Consider the following 27,899-nt stretch of genomic DNA (forward strand, 5'->3'; position numbering starts at 1 on the left):
TCATTCAAATGTTAAAGTGTCATTTGTATATCGGAGTAGTGTTATTCGAAATGTTATAGTGTCATTTGTATATCGGAGTAGTGTCATTTGAAATGTTATAGTGTCATTTGAAATCTTGTTGTGTCATTCGAAATGTTAAAGTGTCATTTGTATATCGGAGTAGTGTCATTTGAAATTGGAGATTGAAATTTGTATAATAAACCAGGGGGCTTAGCCCACTGGCCACCGGGTCCTCACTTAAGTGAAGTGACCCGGGTTCGATCCCTCTTGGGAGCGAATTGGAGATTGGAGATATAAGGTGGATTTGGTGAATGGAGAGATAAGGTGGTTCTTGGAGTGGATGGAGAACTAATTACTAACATCTAACATGACTTTGCCCGATCAAAAAAAAAAAAAGTAGTGTCATTTGAAATGTTATAGTGTCATTTGAAATCTTGTTGTGTCATTCCAAATGTTAAAGTGTCATTTGAAATCTTGTTGTGTCATTCAAAATGTTAAAGCGTCATTTGAAATCTTGTAGTGTCATTCGTATGTCGGAGTAGTGTCATTTGTAGAATAGAAAAGTGTTTTTTATAATAATGTTAGTGTCATTTTTTATATTGTGTTATTTGTAGAACACGATAGTATTATTTATATAACATGATAGTGTTAGTGTCATTTCCATATAGTGTTATTGTCATTTGTATAACATAAAAGTGTTCTTTATAATAGTGTTAGTGTCATTTTCAGATAATATCATTTGTTCAACATAATAGTGTTATTTATATAACATGATAGTGTCATTTGTAGAACAAAATGATGTCATTTAGTGTCATTTCCATATAGTGTTATTTGTAGAACAAAATAATATCATTCAGATACTATGAATCAATTCATTATAGTGTCATTTGTAGAACTATATAGTGTTATTTATATAATATGATAATGTCATTTAAATATAAATGTAATATAATTTATTAATGCATGTAGTGTTATTTACTAAGAAAAATAGTGTCATTCAAATATATTAAAAGTGTCATTTGATAAGAAAAATAATGTCATTTTTAAATATATTAAAAATGTCATTTATTAAGAAAAATAGTGTTATTTAATATGAAAAAAAGAAGTTATTTTTAGATATATTAAAAGTGTCATTATAATATAAAACTAAGAGAATAAGAAAAAAATCAATTTAAACTAAAAAAAGAGTCCAAAAAGAAAAGGTTAAAACCAAAAATATAATTTAATAAAATGAAAAAAGAAGAAAAAAACGAGAAATCAAATAAGAAAGAAGAAACAAATGATTTAAAACAGTTAAAAAAAAAAGATAGCAAAATTGAAAAAAAAACGAAAAAGAAAGAAAAAAAAAGGTTTAAAACAGTTAAAAAACGAAGAAACGGAAAAACAAAAAAGAGAGAATAAAAAAAAATTGAAAACAGTAGAAAAAGAAAGTAAATTGCGAGAAATGAGGTTTGAACCTGTGACCTTCAAGAAATATGGTATGGGTTCAAACCAACTGAGCTACCCATTCCACTTGAAATTGTTCTACGCAATTAATATATATACCCTCTTTACTCTGGATCCGGGTCAAATATGGATCTTGGGTAACCCGGGTGTACGGTACACCTGGGTGTACCCAAGATCAGCCCAAAACTAAATATATATGTTGCCAAAAAGAAGTTTGTGTGGAAATGAAATTAAAATATGAAGAGATACATAAAAGCGCAAATATAAAAAGTAAGTTGAACCTCCTCCCCAAAATCCCCATCATTTAAAAAAGTAAACTAAAAAGTTAGGAAACTCAAACTCACAAACATAAGCACACTTCATTAAATTAAACACCTTAATTTGTCTCACTCTCTCTCTCTCCCTATGCAATTGCAATTGCAATTTGCAACCCCATCTTCTCACTATAAAATTCAATACACAATCCCCTGCCGACACTCACCATTTCTGCGAGCTCAAAGCCAATGCCTCTACGCTCCTCTCCATCATCATGAATCACAACAGATCCCTCCTCATCTCCTCCAAATTCCTCCACATAATCTGCTCGGAGATTTAGTGCTTTCGTCATTCGTCTAGAATGTACCACTCGATGAAGCGCACTCTGCGGCCGCTCTACACCGTCATGCTGCTCCTCGTCCTCGCCGGAACCCTAACCCTCAGAGTCGTGCTTCATCAGAATGGATCCTTCTACCTCAGATACGAAATCGCATCTGCTCCTCCCACCCCTAAGATTCCGCCATTCAACCAGACCTTATTGAGATTCGCCGCCCTCGACGTCGCCGAGGCCAAATTGAAGAAGGAAATCGAGGATCTATTGGAGGGGAATTTCGCCAGCCGCGGCCGGCAGCGCTCGTTCCTCTCGTCGGGGAAGTACCACATCGACGTCAGGCTGCGGACGTCGCGGGGGATGCCGCTGCAGCTCCGGTCGCCGGAGTTCCGCCGCCTCTGGCAGAGCTTCCGCCGCCAGTTGAGTGATTGGTCGAGGAACCGCAGGTTTTTCTACCCGGATATAATGTCGGAGCTGGCGAACGAGATCAAAGCTTCGATCGATGAATTCAATGGCGTGAAAGGATCTAGGCCCAAGTATAGAAGCTGCGCCGTAGTCGGAAACAGTGGGATTTTACTGAAATCCGATTACGGCGGGAAAATTGACAGCCACGAAGCCGTGATCCGGTTGAACAACGCTCGAATTAGGGGTTTCGAGCGCAATGTAGGTTCGAAAACAAACATCTCCTTCGCCAACAGCAACATCTTGCATCTCTGCGCCCGCAGAGAGGGCTGCTTCTGCCACCCTTACGGCATGAACGTCGCCATGGTCATGTACATATGCCAGCCCGCGCATTTCCTGGACTATCTAGTCTGCAACGCCTCCCACAAGTCCCCATTGATCGTCACGGATCCGCGATTCGACGCGCTGTGCGCAAGAATCGTGAAGTACTACTCGTTGAAGAGGTTTGTGACGATGACCGGGAAGGATGCGGCGGAGTGGGCGGCGTTCCACGACGCCGACAACTTCCACTACTCGTCCGGGATGCAGGCGGTGATGCTGGCGCTAGGAGTGTGTGAGAGGGTGAGCGTCTTCGGGTTCGGGAAATCGAAGGCGGCGAGGCATCACTACCACACTAACCAGAAGGCGGAGCTGTCGCTGCATGATTATGAGGCGGAGTATGAGTTGTATGGAGATTTGATGGAGGGATCGGGGGCGGTGGTGCCGTATGTCTCAGATAAGTTCAACTTCCCTCCTCTTGTAATGTACCATTGATGTGCTTGTTTTGAATAGTGTAGCTTTTTGTGAAATTGGTTCATTGTTTTGTTGGGATATGAAGATGAGGCTGTTGTTGTCTTGCTTTTGCTGCTCAATTGTAAAGTCAGATTAAAGATTATTTACCCGTCTTGTAATTTTATCATCACTTCTTCTAGTTTCTGTAGTAATATCCAACTGCTTCGTGAATAGACATCTTCGGTGCTTGATCATATATTTATTGTGCAAAATAGACATCCAAGTTGCGAAACAGAAGACACTAGAAATAGAGTATATCAATAAAGAAACAGAACAACAGCATTGATGATCCATTCAAACTGACACAGTCTCATACCAAAGCATACTTGTCAATTTTCTCACGGAGACAAGGCAGAAACAAATTATCAAACACGCAACACTTGGAAGAAAAGAACATTAAAGGTAACCTTGAAGCATCAATGCAGTTTCCCACATAAGAAATTATTATTCCATTTAAAGGGTGTAGCAAGAGAGAGCTTCAAGGAAACTTAAGAGCAGAAAAAGATGATAGTTAAACATACTACATCCAAATATTATATCTACATGGCTCGTACAACAAGCCATTCTAGGTAATGGCATCTATAAACAAGCAAAGCAATGCCATCACCTCAACCTTGTCCAAACTTATCACACCCAAAATGTACCCTCTCCTCCTCCTCATCTAAAAGGGAACGAAAACATTTACTTATATATTTAGGAAAGGCTAGCCCTACTCGTGCCGTCAGGGCGAGGCAGTATCATACTCGACATCCTTCTCCTCAAACTTCACAGCCACCAGGAACTTTATACTCACCTGTTCTGGATCGTAGACAGCATACTCGTTGTACTCGAGGGGGCTGTCCTTATGCTCCGATGGGACTAGCTTACCACAGGGCACCTTCACATCATTCCACATAAAATGCTCCGACTCATCTGTCTTCTTCCTCCCTAGTCCGATCACCCCACATTTCTTCTCCTCCAGCTCTGCTGCGTCCTTCGGAGACCACAGACCAAAGACCACATTTGATACCATGATAAAATGAAACATGAATAAGCAGAGATGAGATTAGGAACAAAAATACTATGTACCTCTGGAGCACCAGTTAGTTCTGTTACATCTTCACCTAAAGAAGCAACTGCCAATACCAGAAACCCCTCTGGCCTGTCCACTGCTGTGAAACCGTACCTGGCCGCTTCTGCTGCAGCATCAGAGCAGACTATCGCCCTCCCAAACTAAGCACATACACTAGTATCAGCGACAGGAAGTCAAAACGATGAATATACTCTTCACTACATCTAGAAAGCTTACCATGTATCCAGGAACAGGCAGAAAACACAACGAAGGCAAGAAACTCTTTTGCAGATGCCGCAACAAATTGGAGCTTCGCGTACCTAGCAATGCAAACAAAATACAAGCTTAGGACTAAAAACCCAAACCACAGCACTATGCGGTAAACAGTGTAACATCTCCAACACTCACCACACCATAGCAGAACTTTATTTGGTAGCTTCTTGATTTCGTCAAAGGAGGGACCAGCGCTCACCTCAACTTCAAATATATCCTCAACTGATACCCCATAACTCTGCAAAAAGATGGTTTATAATGACAATGATTTGATACGAGGATATGATTCATATGACGATCACGGACTTACAATCTCTCCAACTTTAGTAGGTTCGTAAGTCTTCTCCAGGTAATTAACTACCATCTTGTAGTCATCAGTATCTTTTTCAACTGGAGAGATAGAGCAACCCAGCTTCTTGTACCGATCAAACAGAGGATCATCTAGAGTATCACCAGACATGTCGCCTATCAGTCGTGAAGCCACGTTTATATCTCTGATCGTCTCCAATGCAGCTGCTCCCTGCATTGTTTTTTTCTGATTAGGCTTGAGAAACTCAAGGTCACATTCATGGTTTAGGCCAGTTGAAGACACTCACGTGATCAGCTATATCAGTGAAATCCCGAAAAACATAAGGTCTCGTACTAGGCAGAAGAGTGAACATTCGCTGGCTGAAATCAGCCCATAAGGCATCCCTTCTCGGCCCCGTCTCCTTGCTTGTCCTGAGCATCTGTTCGAATTCGAGTAGAGTATCCTCACCTGGACATCATTATACAGAGTCAGATATACCACCTACCAATTATCCAGATAACAAAGCAAGAGTCTGATAAACCTTACATCTTTTCAAATGTATATCAGTAACCATACCCACAGGCAAGTCCGGAAAATCCAACCCCATTTCCATCATAGCATACCTACATCAACATAGAACCCTCAGCTATAAGGCCACAAGAAATTGATATCCATGTCGACCAATCAAATCGTAGCTTCATAACTCACCTGTAAACCTGTTGGCTACACAGGACTTTCATGAACTTCGCAACCTTCGGCTCGAGCTTGCTGTGCAGTGCGGCAGCTCCAAGTTGTCTTAATCCCAGACCCCCATGTCTCACCTCGACTCCATCATCCTACAAACCACATTACTTTACATTCTATTTTTAAAGTACTATGGATTTGCAGTAGCACAGTATAAGCACACACCATATCAATGGGGAATAACTTTAGAGATTTCTTCTGTATCTTCTTCTCTCTCTCCCATGGTTCGAACTTGTTACCTGTCACCCCTTCAAATTGTTTGGCGAACTCTTGGATTGCACCGTCTACATCATCCCGTTCCTCCAACTTCTCATCTGCTCCGCCGAGATCACCTATCCTGCCCTTCTTGTAGTACATGTAAAGCTGGCCCTCAGGTACCGTTATCAATTGCATAATGCAAAACCTATGTCAGATCAATTGGTCAGCAAACAACTGAGTAACAACGGATAGCGGTAAGTAGACAAAAGAGCCATACTCATTTAACCCCGCCCCTTTATCCGATAGAGCAAAGGCACAATTGTACAAGATTCCATCATTCTCCAAAATTTGGCCACCACTATCCTGCAACTTTGTGTCCTTATGCACACCTCTCTTCCCATATATCTTAAGCTGAAGTACCAAACAATTCAGAAACAAGCAATGTAAGCAAAACTGAATAACACAGCAAGTCGATATGTACCTCAGATGTAATGGTTTCAAGAGCCTCCTCAGAAGGATCCTGCTGATACAAGGGGATGTTTTTTCCACCTACAGCAAGATCACTAGCTATGTCATAGGCTTCGAGAGGCCGAGGGTCCCCCTCTTCAATACTGTCGCTTAACCAAGCTTCTCGTACTACTGGGATTCCCCTCTCCCTGTAATCATATGTCGCAAACCCTTGAATTCAAAGGAATATCACAAGCATCCTGAACTCCCAAGTCCTATGAGCAGACAAATGAAATGCTCCAGAATTCTTACATTGCTTCAGTCAACTTGGATGAGCCACCACGTTCCCGCTCAGCTGGAGACACGACCAGGCAAGTTGCCCCTGGAAAGTGGCAACACCCTGCTTAGTACCAAAAAGAGATGGCGCAACAGTATCCTAAACTAGCAAGCTCTCTATATATTTACCCATCACAGAGTTGGCAACTTTCCCTCCAGCCTTCTCAATCTTTGACTTCCAATATTGCTGTACCAGACAAAGAGAACATACTAAAGAATCAGTAGACACGCCTCTTTTGCGACAAAACACTAAGAATTGCATCAGAAGCAACTAGAGAACATACATGTGTTCGAGTCAAACGGCCCGCCAGAGAAATCATCATTCCCTTAAAAGGTCTTTCAAGGAAAGAGGCCGTAGTGCGAGGGCGAGATTCAGGGTCGTGGTGTTTTTTCAGCAACTACACCAACAAGAATCAATTTTCACACAGACAATCCACCATGTATAAATCAGATTGAAACAGAGGTAATAAACATGAAATTTACCTCAGCAACATGAGAATCATTGACAAAGTCCGGCAGTTTAGTTGGCTCGTTCCTTCGGGGAGGATCTTTAGTGTTATATGTGCAGCTAGACCACTCAGTATATACACCTGAGCATGTAAAGGTCTTATCGGAGATCCTCAGAGCGCCACCACATGCAGGACAATCATCCAACGGCCCGTAAAATAGAACATCTTGACTGCAATCCAAGTATAACGACCACCATTGTAGTAAAATGTTTGATGAAAAGGGAAAGAGGAAGTATGATCACTTACCATCTAGGCACTACAGCATCGTCCGATCCGCTTGCATCCTGGCCATTCGCCTCCAGAATCTCACGCATCTGCTGAAATGATAGATACTCACTTGTGGCTTTACAGAACTTCTCAAACTCTGCTTTGATTTCCTCAGTCGACTTCTCATTCCCATTTTCCTCGCCCTTGGTTTTGTCCTTCTTTGCATCCTTGGCTCTCTCGTCAGTCTCTGTTTTGGCCTTCTTTGGGGAATGCTCCGACCCGCCTTCACTTGCTTTGGCCTCAGCCTTCTGCTTCCTTGTCGCCACTTTTTCCTCATTACCAGAGGAATAAGAGTGCGATCTCGTCTCATGAACCTTAAATTGCAATAACACACTCTTGATCAAATTCAGACACTTAACCTACCACATCAATTTACTTGCAATCATCATCTGCTGCAAGGCATAATCACACATTTATCCTCCAAATTCCGCAAAAATGCAACTAATTGCTTATTAATCCAGACACATGCATAATAAGAAAATCATCTGCTACTAAAATCATAAAGTAGGGAGCATATAAAAAAGCGAGAACAAAGCTTCGGCTAAACCAAAGAATAGATATTCCAAGAACTGCTCACCCTAAATTCAAGAGTCGAATTATACATACACATGAACCCTAAAACTATTTCACATTTCTTCATCAAAATACATTCGTGATCAAAGATAACACAACATGCAGCAGAAACAGAACAAAACCTTCATTTTCCAACAACTCCGGTTAAGTCACCCCCAAATTTTTCACCCAACAGTTGAAAAGAAGAGTAATAAGCTGAAATTGTGGTAGCAAAATACAATTCGGAGTTATGGCGACTTCTTTTTACAGAGTGATATCGGTGGCGGGAGCTAACCTCGGAAAGCAGAGCGATTACGTGTTTTTGTGAGGGGAAAACAAGTGTGCTGCTGTTTGCCACGACTACGAGATGCTCAGCTGCAGTTTGACATGCTTCGTGACAAGTGTTGCGTGTTGTTCCCCGCGCTGTGAGGAGTTGTACCTTATCGATCTGCAACAAAGTTTAGTTATTGGGAATTGGATTAGGTTCAGCAAATTTTCTTCCTATTTTTGGGGATGGATGGATGGGGACACTGCTTCAATTTTCTGCCATTCGGCGGCATGCAAGATTTCTTGGGTTGTGTGACTGAGAGTGACCTTACGAACAATACACATTTTGTAACGGTGAAGAGGTAAAAATGTCCACTTTCTTATGTTTTTTTTTCTTGTAAAAATACCCTAACTTATTATACAAAACATTATATGTCTTAATTATGTGAAGCGCAGAAAATATTCTTTGATTGTGATGGGTATGTATTATTTTCCACAAAAAGTCTTACACATCTGTAACAAAAGTTGTTAAAGTATAAGAAAAACATCAATGTCATAAATTTAAAGACTAATTTCGGTCAAATAAGTGTTGGAAAAAGTGAAAGATGGTGTACAAAATACAATATTAATTTATTTTTGAATTAAATCAAGATTTTTAGAATTAAATCGTACGCTAATTAATCAATGGAATAGAAATACTAAAAATTAAAACAATTGAGATTGGCACTCAACACACATAATGGTAAAAAAAACATGTGTCCGACCGGAGAAAATCAGTGTCCGGCCGGTAAAACCTTGTGTCCAGCCGGCCGGTCGGACAAATTTTATTTATTTATTTTTTAGATAATTGGTGATAAACGACAAATATGATTTGAAATAACCTTGTCAATAAAGTGTTCACGTCAAATGCTCTAATTTCATTGAAATTCATGTGAAATGAAGGAATCTTTGTTTATATATGAGATCTCGACGGACACACTCCATTGCAAAGTGAAAAAACACTCAAACTCAATAGAAATTATAATATTTTCCAAGTGGTGAAGCTATTATTTGTGAATTCTCTCATCCCAAATTTAAAGGTATGTCATTTTACATTTGAAATGTAATTAAAGAAGTGCTAAGTTGATTATTGTTTATTTTCAATGTTTTGTTTGATCCTATGTTTATGTGGATTATTAGCATATTATAGCATACTTTATGATTTAAAGCTACGTTTGAAGGAATATATGTGAATTAGAGCATATTCTATCATGTTTTAAAGTATTAATTAGTAATTATTACTTACATTTTAGTTATATACATATATTGCTACATAATTCATGTTAAAATGCTCGAAAAACATATGTCCGCCCGGAACCTGAAAATGTGTCCGGCCGTGTATCATTACAGATTATGTAATACACGACCGGACACATTTCCTCGGAAACTTTCTCGGGCGGACAGATATTTTTCGAGCGTGTTAACATGTTATATGTTGTATTTTTACATTTCATTCCATTTACATCATATATTTATTTATTTATTATTTTTTCTGTATATAAATGAATATGGAAGATACTTTATGGTTAGTTATGGAGATGCATTCAATGGTTATGAGTACATCGGCAGCTCTTCTAAGGGTTTGCGTATTTTCGGAGACACCATGGCTACTACGTTGTACATGATAAATCAATTGATGTTGGAGAATTCATTGAGCACTAATTACAGCTTGTATTATTTGACGAAGAGATTAAATGATATGGTCTACAGTAAAAATCTTCTTGCTGATGATAATGATTTGCTTCAGTTGTTGGTGTCTCAGCCACATTTTCCTGAGATTTATGTTGTCGAAGACGAGTCTAGTGGAGGAGTGTATGTTCATTCGTTCGATCTCCCTCAATCTTCCGCATATGGAGGTGAATCTAATGCAATATTCGAAGGTGGGGACGGATTGGAAGCAATCCAAAGATATGCTTATTTAGACATATCAGTTGGAGATTCACCAGCGCAAGAAATAGTTGAACCGTCGGTCACTTGGGGTAATCATCAGTCAACGGATTGGCCTTCATGGGATGAGCCAAATCCGAACGTTTACTATCACCAAACAACTGAGCATTCTTGGGGTCCAGCTGATAATCAATATACAGACGAGCCTCAGTTTGTGGAGAATGATGATGATGTAGATGAAGAATATGTTCCATCGTCTGAAGCCGAGACTGATACAAGCGCCTCTGAAGACTTGTCGGAGCCAGAGAACTTGAGAAGGACGGGGATTGAATATGCATGTTAGGTGAATTTGCAGATCGATGACGATGATGATGAACAGGTTCTTGGACCAGATGAACTAACTAATTGGTTAGTTCCGGTTATCCCGTTGGACGCTGCAGCGTCACTTGTGGATATTAAAGATTATCAGCTACTACCTCGGGAGCTGTCAAAGAATTCTTATTTTAATAGGAAAGATGATCTGATCGTTGCAATCGGTCTGTGGAACATGAAGCAGGGCAAGGAATATTCTGTCACCAAATCAGACAACAAATGAATTTACATTAAATGCAAGCATTCAGATACGTGCCCCCTCAAGCTCAGTGCATCGTCTCAAGATGAATCCATTTGGGGTGTGTATAAGTTTACCAATGAGCACTCATGCGACGGTGATCTAGGGCGCGTAAAGCGAATAAAAGCCCCCGCAAAAGTCGTTGTAGCATATTTAGCTCAGAAAATACATGACGATTGTGAGATCTTGAAGCCGAAGGCCATCCAGCTGGAGCTGCAACGTGAGTTTGGTGTACACATCAAGTACGATGATGCATTGTGAGCCCAGAATCGAGCGACTGAGATGGTTTATGGTCAACATGATCAATCCTTCGAGATGCAACCTAAGCATTTATACATGTTGAGACAATCCAATCCCGGTTCGTTGGTGAAGTGGGAAGTTGACCCTGATGGCCGATTCAAACACTTATTTGTTGCTCTTGGAGCTACAGTTAGTTGTTTCATGTTCAACTTACGGCCAGTGATTGCAGTCGACGGCACACACTTGAAGGGCAAGAATAAGGGTATTCTGTTTGTTGCAGTGACCAAGGATGGCAACGAGAGTTTATTCTCACTCGTGTATGGTGTTGGCCCGAAAGAGAACGATGAATCGTGGATGTATTTCATGTCGCGCATTCGACGTGTTTATGGGCAAGCCAATCTACTTTTGATTATCTCTGATCAACATATCTCCATTGCCAATGCTATCAGGAATGAGTTACCAAATGCCACCCACGGCCTATGCTACTACCATTTGCAAAATAACATGAAGCATTACGGTAAGGCAGTGGTAGAGTTGTATCGACAAGCTGCATTTGCGTACGAGAAATCTGACTTCACTAGGGCTATGAACGCCCTAAAGGTTATAAAGAGAGCTGCGTACGATAAACTAATGGGGATTGGGCCGGAAAAGTGGGCTCGTTCGATGTGCCCTATGCCTGTGCGATGGTACAGTTTTTTGACATCAAATGTTGCTGAAGCTTTTAATGCGAGATTGTTGTGGGCAAGAAGACTTCCTATCTGCTCAATGTTAGAGGCAATCAGACTTGTTATTGAGAAATGGTTCAGCGAGCGACTGAGAGCTGCACAACAAAGCGAGGAACCCTTGTCTGCTGAGGCCGGTAAAAAGGTAGCTATTGAAGTCCAAAAAAGTCGTCGATACACTGCACAAAGGTTGAGTGGCCGGAAGTATAAAGTGCAAACTTGTGACAGGAGCTTTAAGGTGGATCTAGAGAAGAAAAAATGCGGATGTCGAGCATTTCAGCTAGACCAACTGCTATGTTCTCATTCTATCGCTGCAATAAGGTACGAGCATTATTTCCTTGGTGGGTTCATGTAAATGTAAATATGTTTTAATGTTCGTTGTATTGATTATTGCCGGATGTTGTTTTTATAGTGAGGCAGGTGATACTATCGCGGAGTATGTAGACGATTACTACACGAATGAATTTCTTATCGATTGTTACTCTGGTTCTGTTAATCATCTCCCGTCGAGACACCAGTGGTTGATTCCTGAGTACATTGCTGAGAGTTTTGTATTACCTCTGATTGTCACTGGACAATCGGGGCGCCCAAAAGAAAGTAGACATCGAGGTGGTGGTGAAGGCAGTCGCACACAAGCAGAGAAGTCTTCTAGTATCATGCGTCGTAAACCAAAGAAGTGCAGCATCTGCCATGAAGGAGGACACACCAAGAGAACATGCGCTGGCAGGGCGACTGAGAGCAGATAGTAGTGGTTTGTATTTGTGTGTTGTAACAGTGAATGATATGGATTGAATTATCTTATTATTTGGTAATATGAAATGATTAACTGGAAATAAAGTTCGTTGATTAACCAAAAAAACCACACATGAATTTAACAATATACAACACTAAGCAAAACTAATTAAGTCTAGTGCATCTACTCTTCTAAGTTTCACACAATTCAAATATAGCTCTAGCGATCTTGCTCCTATATGCCATCACGTTTCTATTACCCCACTCAATGGATGGAGAGCCAGATATCAGTCGTTCTGCATACATGCAGATGAAAGGCCCGCAGCTGACAACGTCCTGCTGCTGAAACTGATCCTCAAGTGGAGCAAACACCGTCGACATATATGGCCACTTCTCCTTTGCCACTGTCGAATCAACGGATGTGTGGTCTAGCCACATCGACCACTGAAGGACACGTGGCAACAATCTCAGAATATGTAGTAGTTGCGTCACTCGAAAATCTCACCACTTGTCATTAAGATTGTGAGCTACTGGGTCATATACCTCGCAAACGGCTTCGCCCAACCGAATACGACAGAGGAGAAAATGGTGGTCAATAATAACTGGCATGAGAACCTATGACGAATCACAATGAATTGGTTTAAAACAATGATAAATCACAAATAATTATCTAATATATCTTTAATTATTACCTGTGAGGCATCCATCCATCCAATCTTTTGACTGGGAGCAAGTTCATGGTCCGAAAGTGCTTTTCCACGTACAGCGGAGATCCAGTCTATGTGAGGCTCCCAATCTTCAGCTATTCCGGTATGCGTCAATACATGCCACTCCTGGGCAGAAAATTCATTTGCTTCATATTTGGTCAATAAAGCTTCCTACTCATTCTTCAGGTATATCTGCAAATCAAACAAATAATGAATAATTTATATCCGTACCAATGAAAACATAAAAATAATTAAAGTTTACTTACAAACCAATCCTTGTCTACTATGACTGTGTTATTCTTATTGACTCCATCAAGTAAATCCTCGCAGCTGGCAAGCCTATGTCTCAACGTCAAAAAGTACAAGTCAATATCTTGCAACAAAGTTAAAATCAGTAGGTTAGTACAAAATAATGTAACAAAGTTAAAATTAATAGATTATTTACCCCAATTGTGAATTCCTTAATGGGATTCTCCACCCGCTCGAAGTCAGCATATACCCGCAAACCACTACTGTCCCTGACATACACCTCAAGAGCCTTACCACCTCGACAAGTATTCATCCACTTCTCATATGTATCACTGCAGTATTGTGTCACTGGATGTGGAACTGGGCTATTAACCCAAGGCGATCTCCGAAATGTAGACGGACGTCTCTGCCTCTGGTTGCGACAAGGTGGCTGCTCTGCCTGTGGCGCTTCTTCTGTCACACTCAAACGACGCACTTGTGACTCAGGCTTCTCCGTCTGAGCCGCCCTTGATGAACTAGATTCTTCCCGCTCATATGGTGGAACAGCAGTGATCGGCTCAACAAAGTATATCGGCTGCTCAGTCCTATACTCCGGTCGTAGGAAGGGGGAAGATCCATGAGGGTAGACAAAGATCGACCAGTCAAAATTCTGCATAGCTGGTGTGCTGTAGCTCTGATTCTTTATAATGTCCTTCCACTGCTCGTTATAATCCCGGGTATCTGAAGGGTGAGAATCATAATCTGAAGGGCGTGGATCATAATTCTGGGTCTCTGGAGGGCGTGGATCTTCATCGCGGGGATCATCGTTGCGGGGACCTGAATCGCGGGGACCTGAAGCTCTGGGACCGGCTATGTTCTTTGGAGAAGACCGTTAATGGTAATCATCAGGGGATTCTGACCCTCGAAAATGTTTGCTCTTGCCCTTGTCCTTTTTGCCTTTGCCCTTCAGTTTATCGTATAATTTGTTAAAGAACTTCTTCAGCTCCTTACGGATTAACGTCTTGACCCATTTATGGTCCACCTCACCCTCGCTGGGACTGGATACTGGCCGAGATATGCTCGACGATGAAGAAGTATGCGCCCTTGGCCGCTTTCCTAGATCAACATAATGACAAGCCGGCTCGTGGGCTCGATCATCCCTCAGAGGGCCCCGAACACTCTGGTTGCGAGTCATACGAGGTTGTCTAGCTACCTCCTCCTCGTCCCCGCGCTCATCCACAACATGGGCTCTGGTGTGCTGTAGAAATTGGACACCCTGACCTAATGGGTTCTTAGGGGATTTTGAATCTCACCAAGAGTTCGCCCGGTGTCAGCGCTGATATGAAATAGTCACTCTCCATCTCATGTTCATCGGGGTTCAAATCCAGGACACCACCCTAGAAAGCAACATAATAATATTTTAGAACATATGTAAAAACCAGTAACACTGAAACACTAAATTTGAAATAACTGATTACCTATCCCTCAAATAGATCTTGTAAACCGTGAAGCCGGGGCTTACCCCTAAAAGTCCATCTCAAAAATCTTGGGTGCGCTGTCGGATCACCACTAGATGCTGCCGCCATCTGTCCGAAGCCCGGGACGCGCTCCAATGTCCAAACAAATAAAGCCCACGAAGGACCATAGAAGTGATACTTCTCGTTGCTTCCTATCTCTGTTGTATAATGGCGTAACATTTTATATGAATACGCGCCCCAGGAGAATCTATCAAATGCCTCCAAATCGTCCACTACCACCCAAATCCACGGTTGTACACACGTATCCAACCTAAGAATAATGGTGTGAGCCACACACACGAGCACAGCACGAAGGTACAGGCTCTCATCATCATCATCTACTTGACGATCCAAATCGCACACGCATTTAATGAGTGCGTGTACAGTCATAGTTCGTCCACCGCAAAATCTTCGGTAAGTAATGTTGCATCAAACGTCGTTGGACCGAAATTGAGCCCAGTGACTATTGCATAGTCTGCGGGGGGAAAAGTTGACTCGTGCTCCGCACAGAAAGAACCACATCTCGTTATTTTCTGACTCAATCTACCTCGATATAACCTGGTGCAATGCTCTATTGCTCTTCATGCCAGGTCTCCAATCAGTGAAATGACCAAAACATGACGCTCTAAACCTTTCCAATAACCCTTCATTGCCGACCAACAATAAAGTGCGCATCAGCTTCGAAAAAGAAGTATCCCTATAGTATGTGCTGATCAATATCTCCGTCTGATTAATAGTCTCGGAAGATATGAGACATCCGCTTATTCATTTACAAAATAAAAATAATATTAAATTCAGTAAAATAATAAAACAAATAATATAATCAGAAAAATTCATAAAAAAACATGAAAATATGGATAAAAAACATGTGTCCGGCCGGTGAAGTGGCCGAAAACATGTGTCCGGCCGTAAACAAAAGTACCGGTCATACACATTTTTCCGGCCACTTCATCGGCCAAACACATGGTTTTTATCCATATTTTCATGTTTTACAAACAATGTCAAAGTTAAAAGTTAGAAAAAAAAAAAAAACTCTATATCAAAAATGCCTAATTCGAAACTCATCTATATAAAAATGCATAAACTAACATCTCATCTATATAATTTCATAAAGCAATACTAATTCTCGACAAAATGAACACTGTTAACTTCATATATAATTTCATACCAAGCAATATACATAAAACAATTCATACCAAGTAACAAGCAATTATTCGTTAAAAAATAATTAATTAATTAACTACTCATATAATTATTCGTTAAAAAATTATGAATTAATTAACAAACACTGTTAAACAATATAGTTAACACTTAAACAATATAATTCATACCAAGCAATACTAATTCAATAATTAACACTTAAACAATATAATTAAATTCAATAAAATAGTAATAATTAGTATAAAGATACAAGTAGATAAATAGAGGATTTTATGCCGACATAGTATCTGTCCGGCCGGTGAAGTTCCCGCAGAAATGTGTCTGGCCGGATACATTTTCGGTAAACAATGTACCGGTCGGACAAATTTTTCCAGCCACTTCACCGGCCGGACACATGGTTTTTATCCATATTTTCATGTTTTACAGACAATGTCAAAGTTAAAAGTTAGAAAAAAAAATCTATATCAAAAATGCTTAAACAATACTAATTCTCGACAAAATGAACACTGTTAACTTCATATATAATTTCATACCAAGCAATATACATAAAACAATTCATACCAAACAATATAATTCATACCAAGCAATTATTCGTTAAAAAATAATTAATTAATTAACTACTCATATAATTATTCGTTAAAAAATTATGAATTAATTAACAAACACTGTTAAACAATATAATTAACACTTAAACAATATAATTCATACCAAGCAATACTAATTCAATAATTAACACTTAAACAATATAATTAAATTCAATAAAATAGTAATAATTAATATAAAGATACAAGTAGATAAAATAGAGGATTTTATGCCGACATAGTATCTGTCCGGCCGGTGAAGTTCCCGAAGAAATGTGTCCGGCCGGATACATTTTCAGTAAATAATGTACCGATCGGACACATTGTTCCGGGCACGCTACCGGTCGGACAGATGCTATATAGACATAAAATATTCTATTTTATTCAATGTCATAAAAAAACCTGTGAAGAAGATGATGATGAAGATACCATGGATTTATTCTCGGTTTAGGTTTGTCTCTCGCGTGAATGAACTCCAAATATCTCTCTCTCGTGTCCGACCGTGCTTTGAACTCTTTATCTCTCTCGGTTATATTGGTGAGTAGAAAAAATGAGGAAAGCTAATAATATATAGATGGAATGAGTAGATTTGGCCGAGATATATGGACAAAAAAAAAGAGTGTATCGGCTTTATGTCTATCACAAGTGAATCTTTTTTTTCTTCTAAGGATTCACTCAAGATACAATGCAGCCTTGGAAATCTTAACAAATATAAAGTGGTCAATATTTTCTAAGATACACTCAATATTTTGTCCTTTTATGGGTCGGCTTCATGCTTGGATAGAAAGAAAAAATAATAATAAAAAAAGAAATAGAAAAAGTTAAAATTGCATGCATTCATAATACACGACCGGACATATTGCATGCATTCAAAATTTAAAAGTTAATTCAAAATAGGGTTGGCTTTTATGCATGCATAAGTGAAAATTTAAAATTAATTCAAAAGTTAAAATTTCAATCAAATTTGGAAAACCAAATTCGGTCAACTGACATGTTTTTTATTGGAAACTTAAAAAAAAACTGGCATGTGTAAGAGCTCAACATTGATGTTGACATGTAGACATTTATGGCATAGAATGCTTTGTATGATAACTTATGGCATTTTTACAAAAAAACATAAGGAAGTGGACATTTTAAATTTCCACTCAACTTTGTAATGTGTTAATTACTAAAAATATCCAAATTTATAGCTTATAATTAAAAATGTCATCTTTATATATACAAAAAAAAATTAATCTTATGTTCAAATTAATATAAAAGGCCTAAATTATCCTTAAATTTGATGGTTTTATAATGTTTTTTTCACATAAAATCTTATACTTTTCTTATTTGTAATTATATAAGAAAATAGTACTCCATTCGTCCATGAAAAAGAGTCACATTTGAGATTCGGCACGGATTTTAAGAAAATTGTTAAAGTAGGTGTAAGTGGAATAAATGTACAATTTGTTGGGGTAGTATTAGTATAAAAAAGTAGAATAAAAGTACTCCCTCCGTCCCAAACGAAATGGCCTATTTCTTTTCGGCACGGAGATTAAGAAATGTATATAAAGTAGATAAAGTGAGTTAGTGGAAATTATTTAAATATTAAGTATGGAGAGAGAGAGTGTATTGCCAAAAAAGGAAACAAGACATTTCGTTTGGGACAACCCAAAAAGGAAAACAGGACATTTCGTTTGGGACGGAGGGAGTACATTTTTAATTAAAAAGTGGAATAAAAGTACAATCTATCTATATATATTAAAGCAAAATATACTCTATCCTACGTGGCGTCATATAATCACTTCATTCCAATTTTCCTCAATCCTAATTCATTCTTATTTTTTCTAAATTTTTAGTCAACAAATTTGGATATCTAATAAATAATATATATGCTAGAACTCCAACTCAACCATTATTCTTTTTGAAAAATTCGAAAGAGAGTGAAAACAAAGAAAATGAAGATATCCGAAATAGTTAAAATTTGTATCCGAAATAGTTAAAATTTGTATAAGAGAGAATGACGGGTGATTATATCCGAAATAGTTAAAATTTGTTATAATTTATTGAAATAATATTATTAAATGATAATTATTGATTTTCATTATATTCAATGGTTATTTTACACCATTAATATATATATATATATATATATATATATTAATGAAACTTGTGATTGTTATTTCTATTGAGACGATATGTTGTTCGCATGTTCCTGTATATTTGTATGGTAATTTATTTTGAATTATTACAAGAATATACAAACAAATTCTTTTACGCATTCGTATTATTCACGCATAAGGATGTATCAGTAATAATTTTTTTTAAGAAAACAATAATGGATAATTTTAGTACATTGTAATAGTTGTAGCTATATTTTATCATTCTAATTGTCATCTAATTTTCTGTAGTTGATTTTATCAGTATTGTTTGATAAGCAAAGTCTTTTTTATTTCGTTGGCCATTTAATTATAGAGTCTATAAATTTTGTAATTTCAGAATTACAAATATTTGTCACGCAGTTTACTCATTTTCAACAATTTTTTTTAAAATTTTTAAAATCTATACAAAAATAAAAGAAACTACTGGGCCTATAAGTCGCGTTTCAGCCGAAGACTGGGTACTTCTAGCCCAATGCATATCAAACCACTCTATTCCATTTTTTCACTAGTCTTATTTTAATACTATTAATTTTTGTATTATTACGTCATATACAAACGATAATTTAAGAAGCCAATTTCCAAAAACAGAAGACAAAAGAAATAATGACAACTCATTCAAAAGAAATTGATCGTACATATGATTTCAAAGTTTACAAATAGAAGTACAGAGAATAGACTTTTCTACGTGAATTCAATGTTTGCATTAACTTTTTTAAACAGCAAATGCAAATGTTGGGCAAAAGAGCAGAATTAATTGGCTGTTTGTAAACAAATTTACATAAAAAATAAATAAATGAAAGCAGAGGGTGAAGACAGATAATCGCAAGAGATTCGTGATTCTACATCAAGTCGATCCGTGAACAAATTCAGACATTAATTTTGTCTGCCTGTGTAATAACCGATGGTTAAAAATGTATCATGCAAAAACCGATGGTTAAAAACCGATTAATTATTCTTGTTGGTGCATATTTGACATTTGACAGTAGCTAGGCCAGTAAATAATTGATAGTTGACGATATTTACTGCTTTTTCATAATGCTTTTTGACAAAAGAGATAAATCACGTGTATATATAATACTTTAAATTCTTCTCTTCGGAAAAGGAGGGAACGGTTTAAATTCTCGAAGTGGTAATGCATGTTTTACTATTTCTAACAGTTTAAATTCTCGTATACTCGAAGTGGTAATACGTGTTTTACTATTTCTAGCTAGTTTAAACATATGACAACGCCAGGACATTCTGACTGATTTCTTTATTATTATTATTATTATTATTATTATTATTATTATTATTATTATTATTATTATTATGGTTTGTGTTCCTAATGAGTTTAAAATTTAATACTCCCTCCGTCTCACGAATCTTGACACGTTTGGTTTCGGCACGGAAATTAAGGAGTTGTAGATTAGTGTTTTAAGTGTGTAGGTAATAAAGTATAAAAATGATAAAGTAAGAGAGATAATGTAATTAAGACCCCTTATTTTTAGACTAATTAATTATTATTTTATTTGAAAATGTGTCAAGATTCGTGGAACGGCCCAAAAAGAAATACGCGTCAAGATTCGTGCGACGGAGGGAGTACTAGTGAAACGGTAATACATAAAGTCAATAAATTTAGATTACACTGTAATGAATTAACCTTATTTTTTTTTTGATCAATTAAAAATCTATTAAAAAACTGGGGCGGTACCAGGAGTACCAAAAACATCATACAAGTGGTGCGTACTCGTTAGAGCACCACAAGGTAAAAGGAACATTGGACTCGACCACATGGAAGATTTTGTTCCAGCTCCAAAGCCTCCCTTTGACCTCATTAACAAGATTGGACACCTCTCAATTCTTGTTCTCAAACTTACTCTCATTCCTATACTTCCAGATCAGCCAAACAGTCCCGATCCAAAGAGCTTTAAGGAAGTTCTTGTTTCTCTTACCTCTTCCTCCTCCAATGAAAGACATGAAATGATGTTCGACTTTTTGTGGTTTAGCCGTTTTCATTCCGATCCATTGATTGATTTTGTCCCACACGCGGTCGACTTTCGGACAATGGAGAAAAGAATGTTCAGTTGTTTCCTCCCTCCACACACACGCATTGCACCACTGTTCTTCGGTTGGGATGAGGACATTCCTTTTGAGAAGGTTTTCGCATGTTGGCAACCGTGTTACAAATGCTTCTCCAAGCTGTCACTCTGGCTTTGTTAGGGGCCGGTGCCGTCCACAGTTGTGCGCTAGCTTCAATGTGTCTCCCAAAATGATCACCTTCCGCCTTTGCGCACTCCTCATAGGCCGCTTTAGTCGAGAATTTTCCCCCCGCTGCGTCCTTCCAGCTCCAGCCGTCCTTGAGGTCTGGGCAAGGAGAAAGCGCCCCAATGACTGACCGTAAATTTTCCTCCATCTCTTTCTCCCTCTCCCTCAGCTCCCTTCGCCACTTGAGATCCCACACCCACCCTTCCTCCGTCCATTTCCCAGCCTCTTCCACATTACCATCTTTAAAGAGGCTAAGATTAAAAAGTCTAGGGAAGAGGATCTTGAGGTTGCTGTTCCCCACCCACGTCTCACCCCAAAAACTAACCTCTCTACCATTCCCCATAATCCTTTGAATATTGCCACTAAACCACTTTTCTTCCTCCCTCCCCACCCTCCCAACAATTTTCGACCACCATCCCTTCATCCCGCCCCTTTTCTCCACCCTCCACTCCCCCCCCCCCTCCCCTCTTGACAAATCCCCGTACAAGGATTTAATCACCCTGACCCACAACGCCTCCCTCTCGACCAAGTACCTCCACACCCATTTAAACACCAAGACCTTGTTAAACCATTCAATGTTTCGAAAGCCCAATCCCCCTTGAAGCTTGTCGACACACATGTCTTTCCATTTGAACCAAGCAATAGACCTAGACACGCCACTTCCCCCCCACAAAAATTTTCCAAAAACGGAGTTGAGGTCGTGAATTACCGATTTAGGAATGAAGGAAAAAGACAATTGAAACACTGGGATGGCTTGAAGGACCGACTTCACAAGAACGATGCGCCCTGCCAAAGAAAGAGATTTCTTCTTCCAACCTCTGATTTTCCTCAACACTTTTTCCACCACGCAACTCCATTCCACACTGCTATTCATCCGTCCCCCAACCTTGATACCGAGATAATTGAAAGGAAGAGATCCCTCCTTACAGTTGAGATAACCTGCCCACCTCCTTAAACACGTGTTTTCGACACCCACTGCCATCAAGTTGCTCTTGTCGAAGTTGATTTTGAGCCCTGAAAGGAATTGGAAGAGAAGAAGGATCCTTTTAATAAAAGTCACATTCCCCTCGTTAGCTGCCAACAGGAATATTGTGTCATATGCATATTGAAGATGTGACACAGAAATTTTATCCATCCCCAAAACAGCCGGAGACACGAGCTGGAGATCAGTAGCTCTCTCCATCAAGGTGCTTCGTTGAGAATAACCACACCATCAAGAATGAACCGTCCTTTGATAAAAGCGCACTGTTTGTCCGAGATAATAGACCCCATCACCATTTTCAGCCTCCCTGCAAGGATTTTTGCAATGATTTTGTATAAGCTATTGATCAGGGAGATCGGTCTGAACTCATCCATCTTCTCTGCCCCTTCTTTCTTCGGAATTAGAACAATGAACGAAGTATTGCTTCCTTTGGGGATCCTCCCGTTCTCGAAAAACTCTTTCAGAACTTGGAGAAGATCATCCTTGACTGTCGACCATGCATTCTTCCAGAAGGAGAACGTGAACCCATCTGGACCAGGACTCTTGTCGCCACCACAGCTCCACACCGCTTCCTTAATCTCCTCCAAATCGAACTCCCTGCACAGCCAATTCCGCTCTTCATCAGAGAGTTTTTTCTTGAGGAAATCGTTGGGGAGGTTTGGCAGAACCCGTGTCCTTTTTTTGAAGAATACTTCGAAATGTTCCCGTACTTTGGATTTGACCTCCCCTGGATTAGACACCCACTGATTTCCAAAGTATAATCCCAAGATTTCATTCTTTTTCCTTCTCCCAAGAATCGCTCGGTGATAGAATCCCGTGTTAAGATCACCGCTTTTGAGCCACCGAACCTTGGCTTGCTGTTGCAAGACCCTTTGTTTGTCTTTCAGCTGTAGGAAAATATTCGCTTGGATTTCATTTCTTCGAATGATTTCGGACTCCTCAATTCCATGCTCTTCATCTTTGTGGTCAAGAGTTTGCAATTCAGTCTTCAAAACCTGTATCTTCTCATCAATATTCCCAAAAGTGGATTTATTCCATTCTTTCAGTTCCGTTTTCAATTTCTTCAATTTTTCACTGACCACAAAGCATCTCCATCCCGTCATTCCGTCCGCTGTCCACACTTTCCTAACCTGTTGTTCAAACTCCGGATGTGACACCCACACATTGAGGAATCTGAAAGGCCTTGTTCCCCAATCTTCTGCTTTTGACACCAAAACAATAGGGCAATGATCCGAAATGGTGCGTTGCAGACCACGTCCCATCGACCCCTCCCATTGACGCAGCCACGCGTCGTTAACCAAAAACCTATCCAGTTTACTTTTACACATCCCATTCGGCTTAAACCACGTAAATTTGCGCCCTTGAGATCTGATTTCTGTAAGGCCGCTATCACCGATGAAGCTGTCGAAGGTTCTTGCATCTGCTGCCCCATAAGAATCCCCACTTCCGACTCTTTCTTCCCGCTTCCGCACCGCGTTAAAATCCCCCATCACACAGACACCGCAATCGGCATTTTGTTCCACTATATTTTTGATAACATCCCAAAGTCTAGATTTCTCTTCCGAACCAACTGGTGCATAGACATTAATGATGCAACACCCAACATCATCTTGAACCCATTTTCCATTCACCACCACAGCCCCGCTCACGTCCCATTTGCTAGAAGCTTGGAAAACGTTTTTATTCCAAGCACTAACCAAACCACCAGACCGCCCTTCAGAATTCCGAACCGCAAGATCAAAATTATCAAAACCCCACCAAGAGTTACACAGCAATGAATCAAACTCAGTCATTTTTGTTTCTTGAAGGCAACAGAAGTCAATCTTTTGCATTTTTACAATCTCACTAACATCTTTCTGTTTCCCAATACTCCCAAGGCCCCGAATGTTATATGACAGTAAATTCATGAACACTTACTTGGTTGACTCCCAGCTTCTGTCCTCACGCTGCCTTCCTCTTGGTCCTCAATTTGCGCGGCCATCTCCTGAGCTGTAAGTTGGCTTGAAAGCCCCAAAGCTTTCCCTAATTTCCAGATTTCCAAACTTTCGGTTTCCAAATCCGCAATGAAGTTTTCCCAACCGTTGTTTTCTCCCTGTGTTTCGCACACCTTCTTCGATTTCTTGCTCTGTTTCTTTTTGTTATTTTCGAGAGCTTTACCAGCGGTATCTTTCTCGGTCATTTCCTGAAGAAAAAGTCTTCTCTCTTCACCTTCTGACTGTCGTGGTTGGCCCTCGCGTTCTTTGTCTTTCTCCGATCCAGACTCGGCTGAAAGCCTCGTTTCTTTGGCAAAAACTTGACAGGATGAACTCTCTCCCACCTGACCTTCCGCAAATCCATTTTCCCTTCCCATTGTGACTTCTTCCTCAAAAAGAGACGCTGATTTTCCACTTGTTTGGTGGCTCTGGGAGACCAAACCGCAAGAGTAAGAAAGGGCTGGGCCAAAAATGCTTCCTGATTTCCTGGGCCACTCTCTAGATAAAATTTTACTTAAAATTCAAAAATTTCGACGTTGTACATCATAAATTACATCACATAAAAAATGACGTATATATACTTTGATTATAATGATGTATTCATGGTCAATTACCGAAAAAAATTAAAGAGAATATTTGTCTTCTTACTAAATCATATGTATAAAAGATAGGAAAATGACAAGATTTTTCTCTTCTAACTACATAATTAATAACACATATATACATATATGTTATTCTAATATATAATTTGCGAATTATAGCACAAAAACTCAACACGTGATGGTATTTACCAATTAAAAAATTCAGCCGCTCAAAGCGTGCTCTCAGTATGACACAATTTAGGGTCATATTAATTAGAGGCAAAGTCCTTTTCACGCATTTTCAACTTTAAAATACGGAGTATAAAAATTACCCAATTTTTCTAGAACGTATAAAAACTATCCAAATGATCTTAGATTTTACTGCGGGAGAGGAAGAGGAAAGAATGGGGAATTAATTAATGTTGTTTAATTATCAGTTATATTATTGTGTTTTTAAATTTACTTTTAATTCATTATTATTATGGGTTATTTGTTCCTTCACTCTAAAAATAGCTAGTTTTAATAATTTACACTATTTTGATTCAGTAGCCATGAAAAATTCTCAGACAAACACGTTAAAAGTGATCAAACAAACACATAGAAGAAAAAAGTTTCTAAAAAATAAAATAAAATATGAGAAATAAAATAATAGTCGCATTATAATTTTGGTTAGCCCGAATCACGTACAACTAGATCAATCAGTTTATTCAATAGCGTAATTTAATCCCAAAAAATAATACTAATTAGAAAATCATATAAAAGTAAGTGAATTCGACGTAAATATTTTGATTTATTTTGTAAATTACCAATAGTACTCATTTTATTTTCCATGATATTTTGATTTATGATTTATGCAAAGATGAGTAATTTACATGAGTACATAAAATGAAGGAGCTAGGTAGGTAGGTAGCACGAAGAATACAAGAAAGTGGAGCAGTAGAGAGGAATTAATTTATTTAATTTAATTAATAATATAATGTAATGGGTAGGTAGGCTAGCGCCTTCTGTTGGCAGTTTCGCGCTGGCAGTTGAAGAAGACGGCGGCAACTGGAAGCCCCAACTCATTATCCTCTGCAAATTTCCTCGTATTGAATCCGTCTTTGCAAACCGGTGCCTTAATTCCGTCTCTCTTCTTCTGTTTGAACAGCAAGAATACAAACCTGTGGATTCCTATGTTCGGACGAGGCATTTCGTAGCTCACCACTTCTTTCCCGAATGACGAATCGGTGGTGCCTGGGATATCTGTCACTATCCTGTGAGTTGCTCAAATCACACAACAATTAATAATTAATTAATCTTCTATTTTTTATTACAATTTCTTCCAAAAATAGCATGAAATGAAACACTAGAAGGAATCTTAATTCACATGAATCGTGTACCTAGTAATTAATTGAAACACTGGAAAGTATCTCAATATACTACCGGCAGTAGCATATATTTAGAGAGATGCTCTCTAACATGTAGTAAGTGACACGACGTGATTTTCATTTTGTTTTTTGTTTTTTGTTTTTCTTCTTATTTTTTCAAAGATTATAGGGTTCAAACTGCTACTGCTACTAATATAGCACAAAGATTAAAAGTGACATATATATATATATATATATATATATCAGGTAAAATATTTCTATTTTTTTCCCTCAAAATATTTATTTTTATATACTATAGTAGTGTAAATTAATTTGAAAACCTTACCAGTGCAGGTGTTCCCTGAGATAGGGATCACTAGGACCAGGAACATCAGGGTCTGTCATGATCTGAGAAAACAAAAATGAACAATTAAATTAACATCACTCAAAATTAAGTACTCAATTAAACTCTGTCTCTCTCTCACACACACACACACATGATGAAATATAGTAGGATCGGAGTAGTATTTACGAGGGTGAAGAATGATCTCATATCGCCACCATGAACCTCAACCCTAGGTTTGGAGGCGACTAGGGAAGGGAAGAGCTCGTGCCCATTGTACACATGCTTGTTGGAGTTGTACGTCACCGACATTTTCACCGTCGCCGAGAAGTTATCCACCACATCTCCGATCACTCTTCCGATTATCAGTGGCGTCGTCGACGACATATTTTCGATATATATATGTATTGTGTATATTTATAGTGCTGCTGAGAATGGAATAGCAAACCCCATGTATTTATAGTGGCAATAACAACTATCACATTACTGAACAAAGACTCACTGGCTAGCTGTATTACTCTATTTTAGAATTTTAAAATAAATTGGGGTTTTAAGGAATAAAGAAAAAAGCCCAACTATGAGGCTAGAAACAAGGGATGTTATTGGAAAAGCAAGAATTGGAGCAACAAAAACTTGCTAAAGATGATTTGACATCCTCTCTCTCTCTCTCTCTCGGTACATTGATATGCAGGTTATAATATGAGAGGATATTCAATTCATCTTCGAATTCCCAATTACTATTAATTAACTATATTGTATAGTGGGGAATTAATTTGGAGATAGTACTGTTTGGGACTTCTGTAGATACTAAATGGAGTTGTGACCTTTGGTATTTTAGGTATAAAAAGGGGAAATTTCTCATGCAGTGAAGAATAGAAGGGACTCCACAATATTATTTTTGTTTTGTTTGTGGTGGTGGAATAATGTCATTTCAAGCAAAAGAATAAATTGTGGGAATATTTTCTTTTTGAAGTTTTGGGTAGCGCTTCCTGAATTGGAAAGTGGCAAGTGTGGAATTGGATTTTTGTGCTCTAAGTAGAAAGCCCTAGCTACATATTTTCTTCATCATTACACTATATAGTCCATTTGATATGCACTTCAATGAATACTTTATTAGGTTTATATATTGTTAATTTTGAGTCACTAATTCCTTCTTTTTATCTCTCCTAAACCCTCTTTCGTCGATAAATTTATCAAGAAAAAAAAAGATATATAACAAATTAACAATTTACCCTTTAAATATCTTTTTTCTTATTCCTCATTTTCTCTAAAATAGAATTTCACCATTTTTCATTCCTCATTTTCACTTCAAGGAGAATAATATTATCATACCAAAAATGAAGGGATAATATTATCCATTCTTCGACTGAAGAAGGAATGAAAGTGAATCTCTCTTTTGTGTGGAAATGAAGAAAAAGAAAATAAATACTTAAAAGAATTTTTTTTATTCTTTATTTTTTTATATGATAAATTTATCAACTAGAGACAAGACACGATAATTTGTTTATAATGCTTCTATGACGTGACTCCAATTTAGTTGCTTTTGTTATGAGACTAGATACGACCATCGTGCGATGCACGATAATAGTCATAGTTAAAATAAAAAAAAGTACTAAATATAATACATAACTAAGTTTGAAATGTTTAATTTTATACAATATTTATAG

The 27,899-nt window shown here is 38.5% G+C and overlaps 4 protein-coding genes across 6 annotated transcripts; 2 read left to right on the forward strand and 2 right to left on the reverse strand.

Annotated features, from left to right (window-relative positions):
- The first annotated feature begins 1,723 nt into the window (after positions 1-1,723).
- On the forward strand, positions 1,724-3,436 carry LOC131021149 (beta-1,6-galactosyltransferase GALT29A). Its single transcript, XM_057950243.1, has one exon. It carries the CDS (start codon positions 2,063-2,065, stop codon positions 3,245-3,247), a length of 1,185 nt encoding a protein of 394 aa, XP_057806226.1. The 5' UTR covers positions 1,724-2,062; the 3' UTR covers positions 3,248-3,436.
- A 233-nt stretch (positions 3,437-3,669) lies between these two features.
- LOC131021132 (protein ADP-ribosyltransferase PARP3) lies at positions 3,670-8,526 on the reverse strand. Of its 3 annotated transcripts, none has more exons than XM_057950235.1 (17): positions 8,227-8,526; positions 7,359-7,693; positions 7,087-7,282; positions 6,888-7,001; positions 6,733-6,790; positions 6,580-6,649; positions 6,302-6,476; positions 6,098-6,231; positions 5,788-6,025; positions 5,587-5,714; positions 5,425-5,501; positions 5,186-5,346; positions 4,900-5,109; positions 4,725-4,827; positions 4,554-4,636; positions 4,334-4,477; positions 3,670-4,238 (listed from the first exon to the last, which is right to left on the reverse strand). In XM_057950235.1, the coding sequence occupies exons 2-17, from the start codon at positions 7,424-7,426 to the stop codon at positions 3,987-3,989; spliced, it is 2,211 nt and encodes a 736-aa protein (XP_057806218.1). In that variant the 5' UTR covers positions 7,427-7,693; positions 8,227-8,526; the 3' UTR covers positions 3,670-3,986. The 3 variants fall into 3 exon arrangements, with proteins under 3 accessions (XP_057806218.1, XP_057806212.1, XP_057806205.1); XM_057950229.1 differs by having other exon boundaries at positions 6,733-6,778; positions 8,075-8,526; XM_057950222.1 differs by having other exon boundaries at positions 8,075-8,526.
- A 2,490-nt stretch (positions 8,527-11,016) lies between these two features.
- Positions 11,017-12,442, forward strand: LOC131006641 (uncharacterized). Its single transcript, XM_057933814.1, has 2 exons — positions 11,017-12,017; positions 12,109-12,442. Exons 1-2 carry the CDS (start codon positions 11,017-11,019, stop codon positions 12,440-12,442), a joined length of 1,335 nt encoding a protein of 444 aa, XP_057789797.1.
- Positions 12,443-25,361: 12,919 nt separating this feature from the next.
- LOC131021158 (protein CENTRORADIALIS-like) lies at positions 25,362-26,800 on the reverse strand. Its single transcript, XM_057950251.1, has 3 exons — positions 26,422-26,800; positions 26,236-26,297; positions 25,362-25,796 (listed from the first exon to the last, which is right to left on the reverse strand). Exons 1-3 carry the CDS (start codon positions 26,617-26,619, stop codon positions 25,538-25,540), a joined length of 519 nt encoding a protein of 172 aa, XP_057806234.1. The 5' UTR covers positions 26,620-26,800; the 3' UTR covers positions 25,362-25,537.
- Between the last annotated feature and the right edge of the window lie 1,099 nt (positions 26,801-27,899).

The sequence above is a fragment of the Salvia miltiorrhiza genome, chromosome 1 (genome assembly GCF_028751815.1).
Source record: "Salvia miltiorrhiza cultivar Shanhuang (shh) chromosome 1, IMPLAD_Smil_shh, whole genome shotgun sequence".
Classification (NCBI taxonomy): domain Eukaryota; kingdom Viridiplantae; phylum Streptophyta; class Magnoliopsida; order Lamiales; family Lamiaceae; genus Salvia; species Salvia miltiorrhiza.

Bases quoted from the DNA above. Each gene is read 5' to 3' on its own strand.
- LOC131021149 (XM_057950243.1), top strand. From the start codon at position 2,063: ATGTACCACTCGATGAAGCGCACTCTGCGGCCGCTCTACACCGTCATG.
- LOC131021132 (XM_057950222.1), bottom strand. The intron at 5,347-5,424 runs GTAAGGTTTATC...AATGATGTCCAG, and splicing joins TGATATACATTTGAAAAGAT to GTGAGGATACTCTACTCGAA. The intron at 4,637-4,724 runs GTGAGTGTTGGA...TTGCATTGCTAG, and splicing joins TAAAGTTCTGCTATGGTGTG to GTACGCGAAGCTCCAATTTG.
- LOC131006641 (XM_057933814.1), top strand. From the start codon at position 11,017: ATGGTTTATGGTCAACATGATCAATCCTTCGAGATGCAACCTAAGCAT. The intron at 12,018-12,108 runs GTACGAGCATTA...TTGTTTTTATAG, and splicing joins CATTCTATCGCTGCAATAAG to TGAGGCAGGTGATACTATCG.
- LOC131021158 (XM_057950251.1), bottom strand. From the start codon at position 26,619: ATGTCGTCGACGACGCCACTGATAATCGGAAGAGTGATCGGAGATGTG. The intron at 26,298-26,421 runs GTAAATACTACT...TTGTTTTCTCAG, and splicing joins TGAGATCATTCTTCACCCTC to ATCATGACAGACCCTGATGT. The intron at 25,797-26,235 runs GTAAGGTTTTCA...AGCAACTCACAG, and splicing joins CTCAGGGAACACCTGCACTG to GATAGTGACAGATATCCCAG.